This window comes from Ctenopharyngodon idella, chromosome 3 (assembly GCF_019924925.1).
Source record: "Ctenopharyngodon idella isolate HZGC_01 chromosome 3, HZGC01, whole genome shotgun sequence".
NCBI classification, from domain to species: Eukaryota; Metazoa; Chordata; class Actinopteri; order Cypriniformes; family Xenocyprididae; genus Ctenopharyngodon; species Ctenopharyngodon idella.
Window position 1 is genome coordinate 18,756,079 of NC_067222.1, and position 19,730 is coordinate 18,775,808.

Genomic DNA, 19,730 nt, shown 5'->3' on the forward strand with positions numbered 1-19,730 from the left:
CAAAAGACGAGATAGTCTCCAAATAAACAAAACAAAAATAGTACTGATAATAATAACAACAACAGACCAAATGTAGATAGTTTGGTATTAAACCAGAAAATAAAAAACAAAACATCTGCGATGAGGTTCAAAAACTAATATCAAATGGAGATGGATGTTCACACCACTTTCAAATACAAGCAAAAGAAATGCAGACTAAACAGCAAATTTAAACAAAGCAAAAGAAATACAGATAAACCAAAGATGAACTGAAACTAGGTTAAGCAACGTGAAAAAAAAAACAAAAAAAAAAAAACACACAAGCAAAACAAACCAAATACAAACTAAAGAACAAATTTGAGCAAGAAAAGTAATACAGACAAATGAAACAAGCACACTAATATACAGAAAGAAAGTACAAAACAAAACAAACACAACTTAAAGAACAAATATATGACCCATTCCAGAATTGTGTGAACATCTCACATAGAGAAAGAATACAAAAAGTAGGAATTAAATGAATCTGTTGAACTTTTTTTATTTTCATGAAACACACTTTAAATTTCAATATTTTCATTATATATTAATTCTGAAAATGCAGAAAAATCTGTCAACTGTTATAGGCAAATTGGGTCAAATATGTACAGTTGTATACAAATGTATGTAACACAATTTTCCTTTTGTCTTTGAGCGTAATAAGATAAGAGACTTTCTGTTTTTGGAGTAGAAATAAACACATTTAACTAAACGGTGTGCATTTTCTCTAAACATAGCTTTAAAAATTAACGAAATAGTTTAACATTTCATGAAGTAACACTACTTTTTATGCTAATCAGCTTCTGATCAACTTCAATAAAACGCATCAGTGTTTCTGCCAGACTCTGACTCCTAGTATTTTAGATGTACTTTAAAGCCATATGTTTACATTTTTATTTGTAAACATTAGAGTAAATCAGGCTTGTATTTTCAGTTATGTGAGGTTTTGTTCCGGACGCGGCGTCCGTCAAAAAGAGACTTGGCGCCTATCTTTAGTGAAGCGCGCGGCGACGCTTCTGAAACGTGCCGCGCTGCAGCTGGTGTAAACATCAATGTTAACATAACTGGTGCCGCATCAATAATATCGGACTCGCGCATACAGAACATTCCCAGCTCTTCCCCAAACTAACATTTAAGGCGGCCCAGTTAACGGAACGATTGCGCAGGCGCAATACGGGATTTCGGCGATGGGCGCGGTCCAGAAATCTCAAAGACTCAAAACACGTCCAAGTAGACAGCGAGACGCTTCTTCAACACAGACACAATCGTCCTTATTTAACTCAACTTCACAACAACATGAAGAACGCGTTTTCTATGTTTGTGTGTTTCTTCGTCATAGAGGGTAAGTGTTTGAATTCTGATTTTAATGCTTTCGGTTTCACTTTGTCCCTGTCAGGTGTGCTGTCTTCTAATGCACTTAGTAGTGGTACATGACAAGCCTTTGCATTTGAAGTACGCATTACCTACATGATCGATGATGTGCTCGACTCATTCCTTTAAAACATACAGGAGAATTTTAAAGGAACTATCCTCCGATGTTCTGCTTTAAAGGAAACTAGTTTAGTAAAGTTGGCAACAGATTCACAGATTCGAATTTCCCGGATCAATAACGCGTGAGTTAAACGTTGTTACTACACAAATAACACCACTTTTTAATCGCAGACAATGAGCTGCAATCTAATTTCATAACGAGCCTTCCTCTGCAATGCACGAGCGACTGAGAGACAAGTCCCGAGGAACCGTCTGCAAAGTCCAAATCCCGAAAAACGTTACTAAAAAAATAGTCAAGTGCCACTAAATCCAGCTTACACATGAGGTCTCCTACTTATTATACTACATCATTTAGTTTGAACATATTTTGTATTAGTTTTTATTATGAAAAATATTTAATAACATAACTGTAACACATTCACCAAATTCAGTCCACACATCCTGATGTACAACACTTACAGTGTGTTACAGTGAAGTAACTGATTGCATTTAAAAATTAAATAAATTACAAATTCTAAATAAAAATAATGCAAAAACACCTTTTATTTTTTTCAAATTAAGTTTTGTAGTATAACCAGCTGGACAGCGATGCTGTGTGGACTGGATTTGATGGCATTACACTGCATAACAGTGAATATATTGAATATTTTTCATAATAAAAACTAATAAAAATATGCAAAAACCAATAGGAGACCATTGATGTGTAAACTGAATTTGGTGACACTACAGTGTGTAACATTAAAGTTGACTATTTTTTTCGGGTTTTGCACTTGTATATCTGTCTATTAAAAATCACTTCATCTGGAAAGAATCTGCTGTTTACAAACATCTGATAGGAAACGTCCTATAGACGTATTGCAGATGAGCAAACACTCTGTCTTCCAGATGTAAACACGCACATCAAATAGACATCTCAGAGATTTATGTGCTATCATGGATCCCATTTCAGGAAAATTAGGTTGTAGCTCGTTGTCTGCTATGATTGATTTTTAAACGTTTAGCTCATGAGTTATTGATCTGGGAAATTAGAATCAGTGATTGCCAAATTAGCTGAATTAAGCAAGTTTTCCTGGTTAACAAACAGAGCTCCTCTCTCTACTATACAAACAGGGATGTGTTTCCCAAAGTTCAAACATAGCTCAGCGATTCTGTGTTTCCCGAAACCATAGTTCAAACGAACATTATCAAACTTCTATTGCAGCGCTCAACCTGTTGTACTGGTTAGATCTAAGTTTCTTGTTAGTGAGACATGTGGACACATGCTATACATTACTCTACATTTATATGCTATTGGACACATTACTGTTTGTAATATTTTTAAAAGAAGTCTCTTATGCTCATCAAGCCTGCATTATTTGATAAAAGTAATATTGTGAAATATTATTACAACTTAAAATAACTGTTTTCTATTTTAATGTATTTTAAAATATAAGTTATTTCTGTGGTGAAAATCTGAATTTTTAGCATCATTACTCCAGTCTTCAGTTTCACATAATCCTTCAGAAATTATTCTAATATGATGATTTATTATCAATTTCAGAAACAGTTGTGCTGCTTAATATTTTATTGGAACCTGTTACTTTTTTTTAGGATTCAAAGATGAATAAAGTTTAAAAGAACAAAATCTATTCAAAATAAAAATATTTTCTGACAATATAAGTCTTTACTATCACTTTATGAATTTAACACATTCTTTCTGAATACAAGTATTAAATTCCTTTCAAAACAAGACAGAAAATTATAAAATTTATTCCGTTGAATTAAAAGAAGATAATTTGAAGAATGCTGGTAACCAAACGTTGGCCATTGACTGTGGCCAACGTTTGGTTACCAGTATTCTTCAAAATATCTTCTTCTGTGATCAACAGAACAAGCTCATACAGGTTTGGAACAACATAAAAGTTAAGTAAATGATGAGAGAATTTTCACTTTTGGGTGAACTATCCCTTTAACATTTTTTTTTCTGGCAATTGTTTATTTTTGGTAAAAGGTAAAGCATATGGTGAATGAATAAATGTTACATGTTTCCGTTTGTTCTGCAGGTGTGTTTGATGTTGATCCAGATGAAGTGAAGACGGTGATCGAGGGAGAATCTCTTACTCTACAGACTGATTTTATTGAAACGCAGAAAGATGGTCTAACAGAGTGGAAAGTTAATGATAATAGCATAGCAACAATCAACAGAGCAACTGGAAAAGTTGAATATAGTGATGTGAAGTTGATGATGATGTTTAGTGGCAGAATTAATCTGGATCAAACTGGATTTCTCACCATCTGGAATATCAGAATCAAACACTCTGGAGAATATAAAGTAGAGAGTATCAGCAGTGTAGGGACCAAATCCAAGACATTCAAAGTTATTGTGAAAGGTGAGTAAATTAAATCTGAGAATATGCAAGCTGAAATAACCAACGGTTATGAGATTGAGATATTATTTTTGCAGAATCTCCACTCAAGTCTGTTGAAAATAAAGATGAAATAAAGGCATTGTTAGCCACAAAGGGAAACTCTGAGACCCTACACACTGATACTGACCTACAGAAACATGATCTGATACTTTGGAGATTTGGAGCTGAAGGATATCTCATCGCTAAAGGTGATACAGATAACAATCGGACCTCATACTATGATGGTGACGATGGGAGATTCAGAGACAGACTGAAGATGGACAGCAGGACTGGATCTCTGACCATCAGTGACATTGAAACTGAACATGCTGGAGAATTTAGACTAAAGATCATCAGTGACAGAAGGATTTTATTCAAAAGATTCACTGTTACTGTCTCTGGTGAGTTGATGTATTCCTTCAGTGCAACAATAAAACACTAGCGTCTACTAATACTTTAGATAATCAGTTAGATAATTCAGGTTTGTCTGTATCATTACAGTACCAGGTATTTCTCCAGGCGCTGTAGCAGGGATATGTGTTGTTCTGCTGCTGGTGGCTGCCGCTGCAGCTGCTGGTGTTGGGATTTATTGTCGACCCAGTGATTCTGAAGACAAAAAACGTATATGTAAGTCATACAAAAGTCATGCAGATGATGAAGAATCACTAAGAATCGCACAGTATTTTCTCAGTGTTTCTGACATGTTCATTCATTTTTGTTTCGATGTGCTGCTGACATGAAGCGAAGTTCTCTAAACAACTAGAGCAACTGCGTAAGTATTCCAGCTGATACAGAGCTGTATTGTGCTACAGTGGATTTTAAATGTATAAAACGATTTGTCATAGTCAATATTTATCATTTTCTCCACAAGTTCTGCTTGTGTTTGATTTAGTGCAGTAATGAAGTGTGTGATTATCCAGTACTGAACTGCATGACATTAATTTACTCACGACTGAATTGCTTTGTTTTAAATGCTGAATTTACTACAAACTCACATATAATCTCATTTCTGTTTTTTATGTGCTGCTGTGACATGAAGCGAAGATCTCCAAACAACTAGAGCAATTGTGTAAGTATTACAGCTGATACAACAGAAGGAACATTTAGCTTAATTGTGCTACAGCATAGTTTAAAAACATAATATGATTATAAAGTCAGAATTGCCCGATTAAAAACTCACAAATCTGACTTTTTCCTTGCAATTGTGAGTTTATATCTTCTCAGAATTATGAGATATAAATCCAATCAAATTCTGAGGAAAAAAATACTTTTTTTTTTCTCAAAATTGTAAGTTTAAAATCTCATCTTTGACATTCTAAGATATAAACCTGCAATTTCTGTCATGTTCACCTGATCACTCATTTCTAATCTCCTCTTTTCTGTTTCTATGTGCTGCTGTGACATGAAGCGAAGCTCTCTAAACAATTGTGTAAGTATTAAAATTGATACAGCAAGAGAAAACTGTTATTGTTTAAAAGTAAAGTTTAATATAAAAACATGACTGTAACAACAGTCCACTGGAGGCAACCTTGAAGAACAGAAGACTAATGACTCAACAAGATAAACCTGTGAACACAAACACACCATGACACAAACAAGGGAAGCACAATAAATGATCACATGATGACAAGGGGATCACATGACAACACGGGAAACATGACTGTGACAGCAAACATAAACATAAACCCAAACGAACCAAAACCCAACCTCAAAAGTTCAGGAGGGTGGTGGAGCGGAGGCAGTCTTGGGGGAGGGACAGAGGGATCTTGGCAGAGGGCTCTGACGTGGCGGCCATGATGTGAAGAAGCTCAGTCTTGGTAAGCATCATGTAAAGAAGCTCAGGCTTGGCAAGCATGATGTGAACAGTCTCTGGCTTGGCAGGTCTGACGTCAAAAGGCCTGTCAAGCAGGCTCTGCCCTTGATGCCTGTCGAGCAGGCTCCACCCTTGATGTCTGCCCTGCCGGCTCTGCCCATGCTGCCTGCTCTAGACCTCTAGACTCTAGACCTGCTGGAGCCTGCCTGGTTTTTCCCTCCGGCACCGCCCTGGCCCTCAGCTAGGACTCCACACTGGCCGGAGCCCCCCTGGTTTGTCCCTCCAGTCCCGCCCTGGTTTTCTGCCAGGACTCCAGACCTGCCTGAGCCTCCCTGGTTCCACTTTGTGACTTTGTGGACATTCCTGCTGGCTCTGACTTGGCTTTAAATTTTGTTAAATCACGTTGATGGACTTAACTGATGGTCACGCATACAAAATTAGTGTAGCCTAATTTTCACTGATCATTAATATAAAGTCATTCAGATGATGAAGCGATTGTTAGAAGCTCATGAAGAATCACACAGTATCTTCTCAGTTTTTCATCTGTTCATTCATAATCTCCTCATTTCTGTTTCTATGTGCTGCTCTAACATGAAGCCGAGATCAATGAAAAAGAACTGGGTAAGTGTTAAAACTGGTGCAGCAAAAGAGTTTTATTGTGAAACAATAGTTCATAAATGTACTATGAAAACCATTTTTTTTTTTTTTTTTTTTTTGCATGTCTGTGTGTCTAGTGCATTACACATTTTGAACAGTAGTTTGGAATATATAAAACAAAATTAAAAAATATAAAAAAAGGAACAAGTGAATAATTCATATAATGATCACGTAAGAGGATTATGTTTGTACGGAGCATTTGACTGCAGATATAAAATATACACTGCAATATTGCTTAAAAATGGTCAGTTTTGATTTCATGGTGACTTTAACACACACAACATGACTGTAAGTGTTACAGACCATTAAGATAAAGTCATGCAGATTATCATACAGTATCTTCTTAGTGTTTCTTCATCTGTTCGTTCACTCAATCTCCTCATTTCTGTTTCTATGTGCTGCTGTGACATGAAGCGGAGGGCTGTGAAAAAGAAAAAAGTAAGTATTGTATGAGCTTTATTGTGCTATGTTAGATTTTAAATATATAAGCTGTTAATTCTGTATATATAATATATTCATCTGTTCATTCACTTATAATCTCATTTCTATTTCTTTGTGCTGCTGCGACATGAAGCAAAGATCTCTGAAAAACTAAAGAAAATGTGTAAGTATTACAGCTGATAAAAGTGAGCTTTATTGTGCTACAGTACAGTTTAAATGTACAAGATAGTTTTCATAGGCAATATTTCTTATTTTTAAACCATATTTTCTGCCTGTACAGTAATTAATGAAGTGTGTGATTGTCTAGTATTGAGCTGCATGATATTAATATACTGATAACTGAATCACATAAAATATATACAACATTACAGTAATTGTTACTGTTGTTATTGTTACAACAGCTTCATTAAGATCATTAAGAGTTTATGTCTGTTTGTGTTATTAGGGGTCGAGCATTAGTCATTTGTAGTGTTTACATTAATTACACATTAATTATGGAATTAACTATTGTTGACACACACAACATTACTGTAATTGTTACTGATCATTAATAAAAAGTCATGCAGATTATGAAGTGATTATTAGAAGCTCATGAAGAATCATCTGATCGCTCACTAATAATCTCCTTATTTCTGTTTCTATGTGCTGCTGTGACATGAAGCCGGGGACTGTAAAAAAGAAATGTGTAAGTTTCACAGCTGATACAACAGTTTATTTTACAAACTGCTCTGAGACGAGTGCTGAGGAAATGCAGCTAAGGGTAATCCACAATCGTATTCCAAATGTGGTCAAAACCACAGGGCAAATAATGGAAGCAAGAGCCCAAAACACAGGCAAACATTGAAATCTAGGAAACCAGGCAGAAGATCAAAAACATTATGCAGGGAATCATAGCGAGAGCTCAGAAATGCAGTGTGAACACAAACAAGACAGGACAGGACTTGTATAGGCAGAGAAACACCTGAAGGGAATCAGGCACAATGAGTCTGGGCAATGGGTTATGGGAAATGCAGTCCAGGATGAGATGGATTATAGAGGCAGATGTGACAGTTTAAATGAATAATAATTTTTCATAGTCAATAATTCCTGTGACACATCATCACTGAACTAATTTCAAAACAAAATGCTGTGGAAAGTATTGATTATTAGTTCACATTATGCTTTAAGGTTCACACACACAACATTTCTGTAATCGTTACTGATCATTAATATAAACTCATGTAGATGATGAAGTGATTATTAGAAGCTCATGAAGAATCACACAGTATCTTCTCAGTGTTTCTGACATGTTCATTCATTTTTGTTTCGATGTGCTGCTGACATGAAGCGGAGATCTCTAAACAACTAGAGCAACTGCGTAAGTATTCCAGCTGATACAGAGCTGTATTGTGCTACAGTGGATTTTATAAAATAGAGTCAATATTTATAATTTTTACCACAAGTTCTGTGATTATCCAGTATTGAGCTGCATGATTTTAATATACTGACGACTACATCATATTCAACATTACAGTAATTGTCACTGGTTGCTAAAATGCTGATTTAAAATAAATAATTAAGATCTGTGTTTGTGCTATTGAAGCTCACAGAACTGCAGAAATGTAGTGTCGGTTGGCCTAAAATCATAGTCTTGACTTATTTTGAGTGTTATCTGCACTGTGTGTCAGTGTTCCTGTCATGTTCATCTGATCACTCACTATAATCTTCTCATTTCTCTGTCTGTGTGCTGCTGGGACAGATGAAGAGAAGATCTCAGAACGACTGTGTAAGTATTAAAACTGATGCAGTGAAAGAAAAATAAGCTTGATTGCGCTACAGCAGAATAGTTCAAATGTCGAATGATTTTTCAGTCAATATTTATAATTTTTCACTCCATGTTCTGCTTGTGAGAGATGTGTATGATTGTCCAGTATTGAGCTGCATGACATTAATTAAATACTCATGACTAAATCACATGCAACGTTACTGTAATTGTTACAGATCATTAATATAAAGTCATGATGTGATTGTTAGAAGCTCACGATGAATCACTCAGTGTTACTGACATGTTCAACTGTTCATTCACTAATAATCTTCTCATTTCTGTTTCTACGTTCTGCTGCGTCATGAAGCCGAGATCGCTGAAAAAGTAAAGAAAATGTGTAAGTATCAAAGTAGAGTTTAACATTAAGACGCCACAGGTGTGAAACTTTCCTGAACTAATGTGAAAAATATTTAAATGAATTGCTGTGAAAAGTATTGTTTATTGATAATTCGTGCTAGTGATGGATTTAACTAATGTTCACACATACTGTAATCGTTACTGATCATTAATATAAACTCATGCAAATGATGAAGTGATTATTAGAAGCTCATGAAGAATCACACAGTATCTTCTCAGATTCTTCATCTGTTCATTTACTCATAATCTCCTCATTTCTCTGTTTCTATGTGCTTCTGTGACAGGTGAAGACAAGAAACCTGAACAACCAGAGCAGCTGCGTAAGTATTACAACTGACAGCAAGAGTAAAACGAGTTCCCTATTGATGAACGCCTGCATTACATGTCATTCAGGAGATGGTTTGCTGCACGCATCCTTCAGACAATAAAGTACACGTCTGTTTGAAGCACGTCTCTCCACTTTTTACTACTCTCTGAAAAATGCTGGGTTAAAAACGTTGGGTCAAATATGGACAAACCCAGTGACTGGGCTGTTTGGACTCAGCGGTTGGGTTAAATGTTTTAAATGCTGTTCAGTTTTATTTAACTCAACTATTGTTTGCTATATGGCTGACTTAAAATGAACCCAAAATAGGTTGGAAATTAAACATCAGACACATAATTGCTAGAGGCAACGATAATAATCAAAAGGTGAACATTTATTAATGAGCAATTTAAGAAACGTGTATTATTTAACTTTTATTTATTAATCTTATTGATAAATGTTCATTTTTTTAAACATTAATAATAAATGTTAATTTCATTTTAAGCAAGCAATATAGTAAATTTTAAACAATAGTTGAGCTAAATAAAACAGGTTGGGTCAAACAGCCGCTGATACTGTTTATTGTTAATTCACATTAATGATTTACACATGACATATAAAAGATGATGCAGATGATGAAGTGTTTATTAGAAGCACAGGAAGAATCACACTGTATCGTCTCAGTGTTTAATCAAATTTGTCTGTTTTTATGAGCAGCTTTGATGGGTGAAGCAGAAACCTCTGAACAAGAAACACGTAAGTATTACAGCTGAAACAGCAAGTGCAATGCATACAAACTAAACCACTGATATTCAAATGACGGACCACAGTTTGCATCCAGACCCTGGGATGTTTCCCTCCAGACCGCAAGACAGGATGACAGCACCATTTTACTGTTTGAGCAGCGCCACAATAAATTCACCCAAAAATGAAAATTCTGTCATCATTTACTCACCCTCAGGTTATTACAAACCTGTATGAATTTCTTTGTTCTGTTGAAAACAAAGGAAGATATTTTGAAGAAAGCCACTTTGGGCCACCATTGACTTCCATAGGAAAAAAAAAAAAACTATAGAAGTGAATGGTGACCCAAAACGTCCGATTTACAAACTTTATTCAAAATATCTTCCTTTTGGTTCAACAGAACAAAGAAATTCATACAGGTTTGGAGCAACCTGAGGGTGAGTAAACGATGACAGAATTTTCATTTTTGGGTGAACTATCCCTTTAACGGTGTGTGTTCACTGGAACTGAGCAGAGCGAGCAATTTTAATTCCTTCCAATGGAAGTTGAGTGATGTTTCAACCCTAGTTGTAGAATAACACATGTTCAATGAAAAAGAGGTTTGTTGCTTGGTTAAAACCCATAAGTTTGCAGAAATATAGTACAAATGTTTTTGTAAATTTATATTATAAATATTTTGTTGACTTAAAATGTTAAAGAGAAAACTGAAACTTTTACTCTCCAGACCCTTTAATTACATGTGCGACTGCAAACAACAACAAAAAACACTGCAAGAAAAGCTGTGTGGGTCATTGCTAGTGTCGTATCACATAGACAAACGTTTAATTCACTTTTAATACTTTTATTAAAGATAACTGGAATTAAACATGTTTTTGCTGTTCTCATTACCGTAACAGCCTGAAAAAAATCAGCACCATTTAGAAAGCTAAAACATTTCACACAATCTTCATGGTTTAAAAAATTTATTATTAATAGTCATGTGAAGTTACTTGAAAGTATGAAAATCCATATTTTAAAATAAACATTTTTATTTGATTTTGACTGATTTCTCTCATTACCGTAATGGCTATTGCAAAGTACAACTTATTTTTTTTAAAATATATTTTATTGAAACCTGACATATTTTTCAAAATGATGTGGCAAACCTGAAAGAACATAATGTATATTCTTTTTGTGAATTTAAAATCAAACTACTATTTTTACATTTAATAAATTAACATAAAATGAATTGCGGTAATGATACATAAGATGCAGAAATGAGAATTTCAACAGAAAATGCAATAAAATACTAAAATTATTCATTCCTATGGTAAAATTGCTAAATTTGTGCAGGGTAGAGAACAGTGTTGTCGTCATTATAATATTTGTTTATATTAGTAAATTACATATTTATATTTAAAATCTTGACCGCTGTGGTGTTTTAATGGTTTTGTGATAATCACCCAGCTAAAACTTTTACACTGTTGTGTTGCTGACCTGCATTTGTGACTGTTTTCCTGAGCTTTTTTATAGATAAACTTTTTTTTTAATGCCGCAAACCAAAATGGAGACAATAATATGAAGTTTCTGTGTTAGAAGACCAAAACTCATGTACATTTTAAACTGATAAATATCACTTCAGTGATCTTTGTGTAGTGGTTTCAATCTCTGACAGAGACAGTCTTCGGGATGCGCTGGAGGAGACTTTACAGAGTGCTCACCTCTTGCATTGTCAAGATCTTGAACAAACATTGATGCACCTCTTGTTGGAAATAAATGTTGTGATGTTATTTCCATCAAGAGGTGCCGTTTTTGGTCAGTATCTTCTTTTGACATCCTGGAATATGGTCATGATACGTATTCCTACATGGTTGTTTAAGAAATTAAAAGCTACATTTTTTAGGGTTGAAAGAGCAGTCTTAAGTATTGGCCTATAATCATTTTTTTTAATATCATTACATAGCACTGTATATATCACTGTCGTTTGTACATCATCTATTAATTCACTATAATTTCTCTGTTTCTCTGTGCAGCCTTGACAAATGAAATGGAGATCTCTGAACAAGAAATATGTGAGTATTACAACTGAAACAACAAGTGTAAAATGTGTTTTGTTGTGCAACAATTAATGTTGAATGAAAAAGTGGTTTGTTAAAGGACTATAATGCATTAAGAGCTTGCTCAGGTACTGGGGAGCTAAACCATTTAGTGCTTTGTAAGTAAGCAGCAAGATTTTAAAATCTATATGATGTTTAATAGGGAGCCAATGCAGTGTTGACAGAACTGGGCTAATATGGTCATACAGGAAGGTTCTAGTAAGAACTCTAGCTGCTGCATTTTGGACCAGCTGGAGTTTGTTTATTAAGCGAGCAGGGCAACCACCCAGTAGAGCGTTACAGTAATCTAGCCTTGAGGTCATGAACGCATGAACTAACTGTTCTGCATTTGTCATTGAGAGCATATGTCGTAGTTTAGATATATTTTTAAGATGGAAGAATGCGGTTTTACAGAAGCTAGAAACGTGACTTTCAAATGAAAGATTGGTATCAAAGAGCACACCCAGGTTACACATGTGTCAAACAAAATAAATATTGCATGATAATTTATAATAATACATTTTATATAGCGCCTTTCCAATGCTCAAGGACGCTTTACAATGTGCAACAAGAAAAGGATAACACTAATAGGGTAGACAATGATGACAAACAATAGAAATTAGAAGCAGTAAACGAACAGCACAACCGACTGAGAGAGCGGTAACTCACCCATCTGAGACGTAACAGTGTAGAGAGCTCGCAGCAGCCCGATGGCAAACTCACAGACAGCAAAGATTGCTAGAGACAACAGTCCAGTTCAGAGATCAGCAGTGAGGAATGGAGTAATCCAAACAATTTCGATAAAAATAATCACAGTCCAGGTGCGAAGCGGCAGCACAGACGTTCACATATGAAGTCTCTGTCTTCACACAGAACATGGAGGAAGAACAAGATCCTCACGTGACAGGATATTCCTGTAAATCTCTCTGAATCTCCTGGTCATTTCAATCCCTGACATTCGCATGCAAACACACACTTGATCTAATGTCTTTTTCTTTGTATTTCTCCATTTCTAGGTGCTGATGTCACAAAGATGGAGAAGGGTGAAGGGGAACGGTGCATTTATGTTGCAGAGACTGCCATAAGTCGAGTGATCGGTGCTGATCGGGCTGTCATAGACAGACAGGGCAGGAGGAGCCTTGTGATCCGTAACCCCAGTACTAAACGTGCTGGAGGTCACACACATGGTGAGTAGGTGTCTTTTAATTGTTTTAATGTAAGAAGGGTTTGTTCATTCAATAATATTCAAGCTTAGCACTTAGTGCTACTGAGAAAGTGATGAAATGTGACAAAATATAGTTACAATTGTTAGGTGAAAACAGCCTGTTTGTCCACATTAACCTGATCACACTGAAATCAAACTTTCTATGCTGTTGAGTGGAAAGTGGGTTTTAAATCCTACTATCCTGTTTGCCTACAGTCCACTACTTGTTTTTTGACAAAGGCTTTTTACTAAAGACCGAGACTCCTGCCGACTGGACCTGACTGTCTTCTGACAGACCCGTAAATAAAACAGAATGATCATTTGTACGAACACTAAACCACTGGAAAGTTTGCAGAAGAACTATTGTTTTAGACCTCTATTTTTTTCTTTGTAGTTTTCATGTGACCATCGTTTCTAATAAATTTCATTGTCTAATTCTTCTGTGATTGTTGTTAAAACAGGATCAGATGGAAAAGACCCTCAAAATGATCTGAAAGGGCTGAAAGAAGGTGAGATTCTGTTTAAAACAAGATCCTGATCTGATGTGTGTGATGTAGCTTCATTCAGATGTCAAACACCATTTTACACTCTTATATTCAAAAAATGCTCTGAACACAAGCTGCTAGATAGTCAATGAACATAACTGAATAAAAAATGATTGTACTGAAAGAAATGGTGTCAAAAAATCAATGCAAACTTTGCATTTGAGTTTGCATGTTCTAGGTCAAAGTTTTCCGTTGAAAATGATGTCATGTAAACGACCCCTGAGTACAGAAATATAATAAATGTCATGTTCATTTGTGAGAAAAGAGCAAGTGCCCAAACAATGTGCTGTTGACAATATGTTTTTAAATTATTTTGAACATTTAATTTCTAATGATAATTTGATAGTAAATTATTGACATTCATTTTGATTTCTCTCTTATTAAATTTTGATTTTCTCTGTTTCCTTCCAGAATCATCAGGAAAAGAAACATCTTCTATCAGCCAAATAGACAAGGATGGAGAGAATGAACAGTAGAAGAGATAAGACACGCCCACCAGTGTCAATCACTGTGACATCATCAGCATTTCAGCTCAGTCTTTTAGAAGCTCAAATCATCCAGTGAAAGTGAGAAATGAATCAGTGTGTTTGAGCTCTTAATGTCTTGTGTGAAAAGCTTCTTTGGGTTCAGATGAACAGGGAAATGTGTTGATGGAAACACTGCATGTATAATTTTATTAATGTTTCACTACATACCTCACCTTTAAAGTGTTACTCTTAACATAATACTAATTTGACTCTCACAGCTTTGATTTTGATTGTCAGAAATATTACTTATTTTTAAAGAAGTGTTTTACCGCAGCAGTATCTCTCTATGTGCTGTTTTACATCATTAACACTAGTGCAAGGAGGTGTTTTTTCTGGTCAAGTAAAAACAAGTAGCAATAGAACAGGGAAAAAAAAAAAAAAAATGAGGCTTAAATTTATTTTTGGGTGCCATTCACTTCCATAGTATAATTTTTTTCCTACACTGAAAGCCAATGGGTCTCATTTACTAATATAATTGCGTAGTTTATTTCATATCTGAACTTCTCATGAAAAATCTCAGCCTAGTTCACCACACGTGTGTACGCACATGAATCTGTTCTGAACCTCGTTCTTATTTTAGTGAATTTGGAGAGTTCTAGATGAGCGGTCGCATGCACGAGGTTAGTCATTTGCATAAAACACGTCCATATAAGGGCTTTCCGCGCACGCTTTCCTTACAGCCTTTCGTCACCCATGTCAAACTTGCCACTGTTTGCGACACGCTCTCTCCTGATCCTCGAGCAATGAGTGATCAGTTCTCACAATAAACCGCTTTCATACCGACCCAGATTACAGAGCTGTCATTAGACATTATCTGTGTTATTCAGAGAATAAGATATAACGAAGCTTTTCTTACTCTTTAACTGTATATAATGTATTTCAGATTGAATGAAATTGTATTATTTAATAATTTTATTATATTATTTTATATATAGATTGTATAATACAATTAATGCAACGCACTTCAATATAATTATAGTCGTGTTAGGATGAAATATAACGTCTTAACACGATTATAAGACTGTACAGAGAAAGTGTTTTTTGTGTATGTGTGGTTTCAGTTGTTAAAATCGTTCGTACGCACATTTCACGCACACATTTGTACGTACATGTGAATGAGACCCAATGTCTGCTCTCACTGTCTGGTTACCAACATTCTTCAAAAGATCCTTTTTTGTGTTCGGAAGAAAGAAACTCACACAGGTTTGGAACAACATAAACTTAATCTTAACTTAAGAACTCATTGGGGTTGTTCAACTATACATTGATTTCTTCTGCTATAGAAAATTTCCATGTATAATAAACTTTTTACCAAAGCCTCAGATGTCTAAAGGGGTCAAACTAATCTGACACTGTTTTTTTTTTTTTTTTTTTTTTGATAAAATAATTAAAATCTCCATTACTGTATGTATTCTTTTTTCATCATGTAAGTGCTTATACAGCAATGCCATTTTCAAATTTATTGTTCATAGGTTCCAGAATATATATATATATATACATATTATAATTTTGTAATTGTTGGGGGTCAAATTTTTGCCATACCATGATATGTTATGTTCTTATTGTGCCACTGAAATTTCTTGACACTCCATAGATTATTCAGAATTTTGGTTTGTGACTGTTAATTTATTTGTTTCTGTATTTTCTTTCTTAAGTAGAAGGACATGCTATGTGTGAAATCAAAACTGTGGGTCTAAGGGATGCTGTTCATTTCCAACTCATTTAAAAACCGACTGTAAAAAAGCCCTTGTTCAGTTTGTGTTCTTTAATTATAATGGCTGTACAGATATTATGTTGGTCATTGATTTGGGTCAAAAAGACCCTGAAGACGATTTGAGGGTTAATACAGAATTTCAGCTGTTCAAAAATGATCTTCTCCTCAACCGCTTGAGATTGTGATTTTTTGTGTAGTTTACTGGTGTGCATATGAATTTGCATCAAATCAAATTAACTCTTTCCTACAGGAGTAACGATTACTGACTATTGACCGCTAAGATCCTCAGAGACCCATCAAAACAACTGAAGAATGGAAAGAGTGTGTGAGTGAAGGTGGTTGTGAATGTGTGTACATGTGTGTTAGTTACAGGATCAGAGAATGATACCGTTCCTCCATCATAGTCCAGATACACTCTCACATTATCAAGCTTCTGTTTAACAGGAAAACTAGAAACAAAATAACATTCTTCCACATCATACTCCACACTCCAGACATCAGTGTTGAAGAAATCCCACCCCTTCCTCTGGTTTGATGCTGTAGTTACTCCAAGAGTCCACCATGAACTCTCTTTAACCTCCACATCCCAGCAGTGTGTTCCTGAGTTAAACCCCTCTGAACCCAGAACACAATATTAATAGTCAAATCTCTCTGGATTATCAGGAAGAGGTTGATCGATCCCGCTGTCTCTCACACTGGTCAGATCATCAGAGAGAACAAGACATGGATTCGTAGTGTTTGGATCCAGAATCACAGGAGCTGATGAGACACAATCAACAGATGATTTTATTATATGGTATCAATATAATGCCACATATCTTTGCAAAAGAACAAAGTATTGCAGAGGAAAATAAAGTATTCAGAAAAAAAAAAAAAAAAAAAGTTGTTTTGCAAACAAAATATAGAATTGAAAAAGGAAAATAAGTAGTGCAGAAATAAAGATATAATTAATTATAATTATCTGCTGCATCTGCTGTTTATTCCTCTTAATATTGCCAATATTTGATGCTTTTGACACAAGGCCATAACCCTCCTACAGGGACCACAGATTTTACCACCTCTGCCTCTTTTGAGCCAGAAAAAACCCTGTGAATAGCTAAACATTACAGTGGGTACGGAAAGTATTCAGACCCCCTTAAATTTTTCACTCTTTGTTATATTGCAGCCATTTGCTAAAATCATTTAAGTTCATTTTTTTTCCTCATTAATGTACACACAGCACCCCATATTGACAGAAAAACACAGAATTGTTGACATTTTTGCAGATTTATTAAAAAAGAAAAACTGAAATATCACATGGTCCTAAGTATTCAGACCCTTTGCTCAGTATTTAGTAGAAGCACCCTTTGGATCTAATACAGCCATGAGTCTTTTTGGGAAAGATGCAACAAGTTTTTCACACCTGGATTTGGGGATCCTCTGCCATTCCTCCTTGCAGATCCTCTCCAGTTCTGTCAGGTTGGATGGTAAACGTTGGTGGACAGCCATTTTTAGGTCTCTCCAGAGATGCTCAATTGGGTTTAAGTCAGGGCTCTGGCTGGGCCATTCAAGAACAGTCACGGAGTTGTTGTGAAGCCACTCCTTCGTTATTTTAGCTGTGTGCTTAGGGTCATTGTCTTGTTGGAAGGTAAACCTTCGGCCCAGTCTGAGGTCCTGAGCACTCTGGAGAAGGTTTTCGTCCAGGATATCCCTGTACTTGGCCGCATTCATCTTTCCCTCGATTGCAACCAGTCGTCCTGTCCCTGCAGCTGAAAAACACCCCCACAGCATGATGCTGCCACCACCATGCTTCACTGTTGGGACTGTATTGGACAGGTGATGAGCAGTGCCTGGTTTTCTCCACACATACCGCTTAGAATTAAGGCCAAAAAGTTCTATCTTGGTCTCATCAGACCAGAGAATCTTATTTCTCACCATCTTGGAGTCCTCAATGTGGGCTTTCATGTGTCTTGCACTGAGGAGAGGCTTCCGTCGGGCCACTCTGCCATAAAGCCCCGACTGGTGGAGCGCTGCAGTGATGGTTGACTTTCTACAACTTTCTCCCATCTCCCGACTGTATCTCTGGAGCTCAGCCACAGTGATCTTTGGGTTCTTCTTTACCTCTCTCACCAAGGCTCTTCTCCCCCGATAGCTCAGTTTGGCCGGACGGCCAGCTCTAGGAAGGGTTCTGGTCGTCCCAAACGTCTTCCATTTAAGGATTATGGAGGCCACTGTGCTCTTAGGAACCTTAAGTGCACAGCAAAGTTTCACAGCAAAGGGTCTGAATACTTAGGACCATGTGATATTTCAGTTTTTCTTTTTTAACAAATCTGCAAAAATGTCAACAATTCTGTGTTTTTCTGTCAATATGGGGTGCTGTGTGTACATTAATGAGGAAAAAAAATGAACTTAAATGATTTTAGCAAATGGCTGCAATATAACAAAGAGTGAAAAATTTAAGGGGGTCTGAATACTTTCCGTACCCACTGCATATATTTTATGACTGAAATGTTCTGACAGTAATATCCAGTGTTGCAAACTACTCGAAATTTTTATGAAATTTTGCCATTTTGAATTGAAAACATGCGATTATTTAATTAATATATGAATAATGTAGCCTAATTCATAACGGAATGTGATGAGACAAGAAAAGTTTTGTGTTTTTGACATTAGACATACAAATAGGAGTTAATATTTAAAAAAAAAAAAAAAAATATTATTTGCATACATACTACTAAGTTAACTACAATAGACCTGGAACTTTTACCAATCTTATTTCTTTTTTGTTATTCCCTTAAATCCCTTTTAATTATTTAATTCCTTTTAATAATAATAAAAACAAAAAAAAAAACAATGTGCGACACTGAGGTGTCGAGATCGTGGAAGAGACCGGTGTCATCCCGTGTTTACTCTCCTCAAACCTCCACATACAGTAACGTGGTGGGTATGAGGAAACACGGGTATGGGGCGATGCCGAGAGCGGAAGAGACGCTCGCGAGCCATCTCTCTCCACAGGCGGCATCGTCCCTCAAAGCCCCGACGTTGCCCACTAAACCGCTAAAAACTACATCAGCATTAGTGGGCAAAGCGTACTCTGCAGCAGGTCAGGCTGCGGCATGCTTGCACACTATGGCCATCATTCAAGCATACCAAGCTGACCTGCTGAAAGACTTGGGCGATAGTGAGGAAGTGGGGGCTGATTTCATCCATGAGTTGCTTCAGTCAGCAGATTTAGCGCTCCGTGCCACCAAGGAGACGGCCAAGTCAATCGGCCGCTCTATGGCAGCTCTGGTGGCCACGGAGCGCCATCTATGGCTAAATCTGTCTGATATTAACAAGACGTTTCTCTTGGATGCCCCACTGAATCCGTCTGGCCTCTTCGGTGACGCTATAACGTCTGTCACCGAGAGGTTTCAGGAGACGAGGAAGCAGGCTGCTGCGATGCAGCAGTTTCTTCCTCGTCGTGCCCAAGTCCCTTCGGCTGCTGGGCGGGAGCAGCCGAAGCCGAGTACGAGCTCCTCGCAGCAATACAGACAACACCAGAAGCAGAGCGTTGCTACCCGTACTCCCCCTCCGAGGAGCTGGGAGTCGGGGCAACGCTCGCAGCCGAAGTCCTACAAGGGCAAGACAGATCTGAGGGCTGTCATTGCTGCTAAGAGGGCTTCGGCAAAGA

General features: G+C 36.5%; 2 protein-coding genes across 4 annotated transcripts in view; one reads left to right on the top strand and one right to left on the bottom strand.

The window, feature by feature from the left end:
• Positions 1–19,730, bottom strand: part of LOC127508148 (nuclear factor 7, ovary-like) — an 85,495-nt gene that overhangs the window by 52,735 nt on the left and 13,030 nt on the right. The window lies entirely within an intron of this gene.
• LOC127508132 (uncharacterized) lies at positions 738–15,748 on the top strand. The gene is made up of 20 exons (XM_051885809.1): positions 738–1,357; positions 3,549–3,875; positions 3,950–4,294; positions 4,395–4,520; positions 4,636–4,665; positions 4,933–4,962; positions 5,302–5,322; positions 6,304–6,327; positions 6,778–6,801; positions 6,938–6,967; positions 7,466–7,489; positions 8,132–8,161; positions 8,543–8,569; positions 8,916–8,945; positions 9,250–9,285; positions 9,987–10,025; positions 12,026–12,064; positions 13,105–13,275; positions 13,754–13,801; positions 14,249–15,748. Exons 1-20 carry the CDS (start codon positions 1,312–1,314, stop codon positions 14,311–14,313), a joined length of 1,512 nt encoding a protein of 503 aa, XP_051741769.1. The 5' UTR covers positions 738–1,311; the 3' UTR covers positions 14,314–15,748.

Coding starts and splice junctions, on each gene's coding strand:
- LOC127508132 (XM_051885809.1), top strand. CDS start 1,312: ATGAAGAACGCGTTTTCTATGTTTGTGTGTTTCTTCGTCATAGAGG. Junction 4,963..5,301: donor CAAACAACTAGAGCAATTGT/GTAAGTATTACA, acceptor TGTGACATGAAG/CGAAGCTCTCTAAACAATTG. Junction 13,802..14,248: donor TCTGAAAGGGCTGAAAGAAG/GTGAGATTCTGT, acceptor GTTTCCTTCCAG/AATCATCAGGAAAAGAAACA.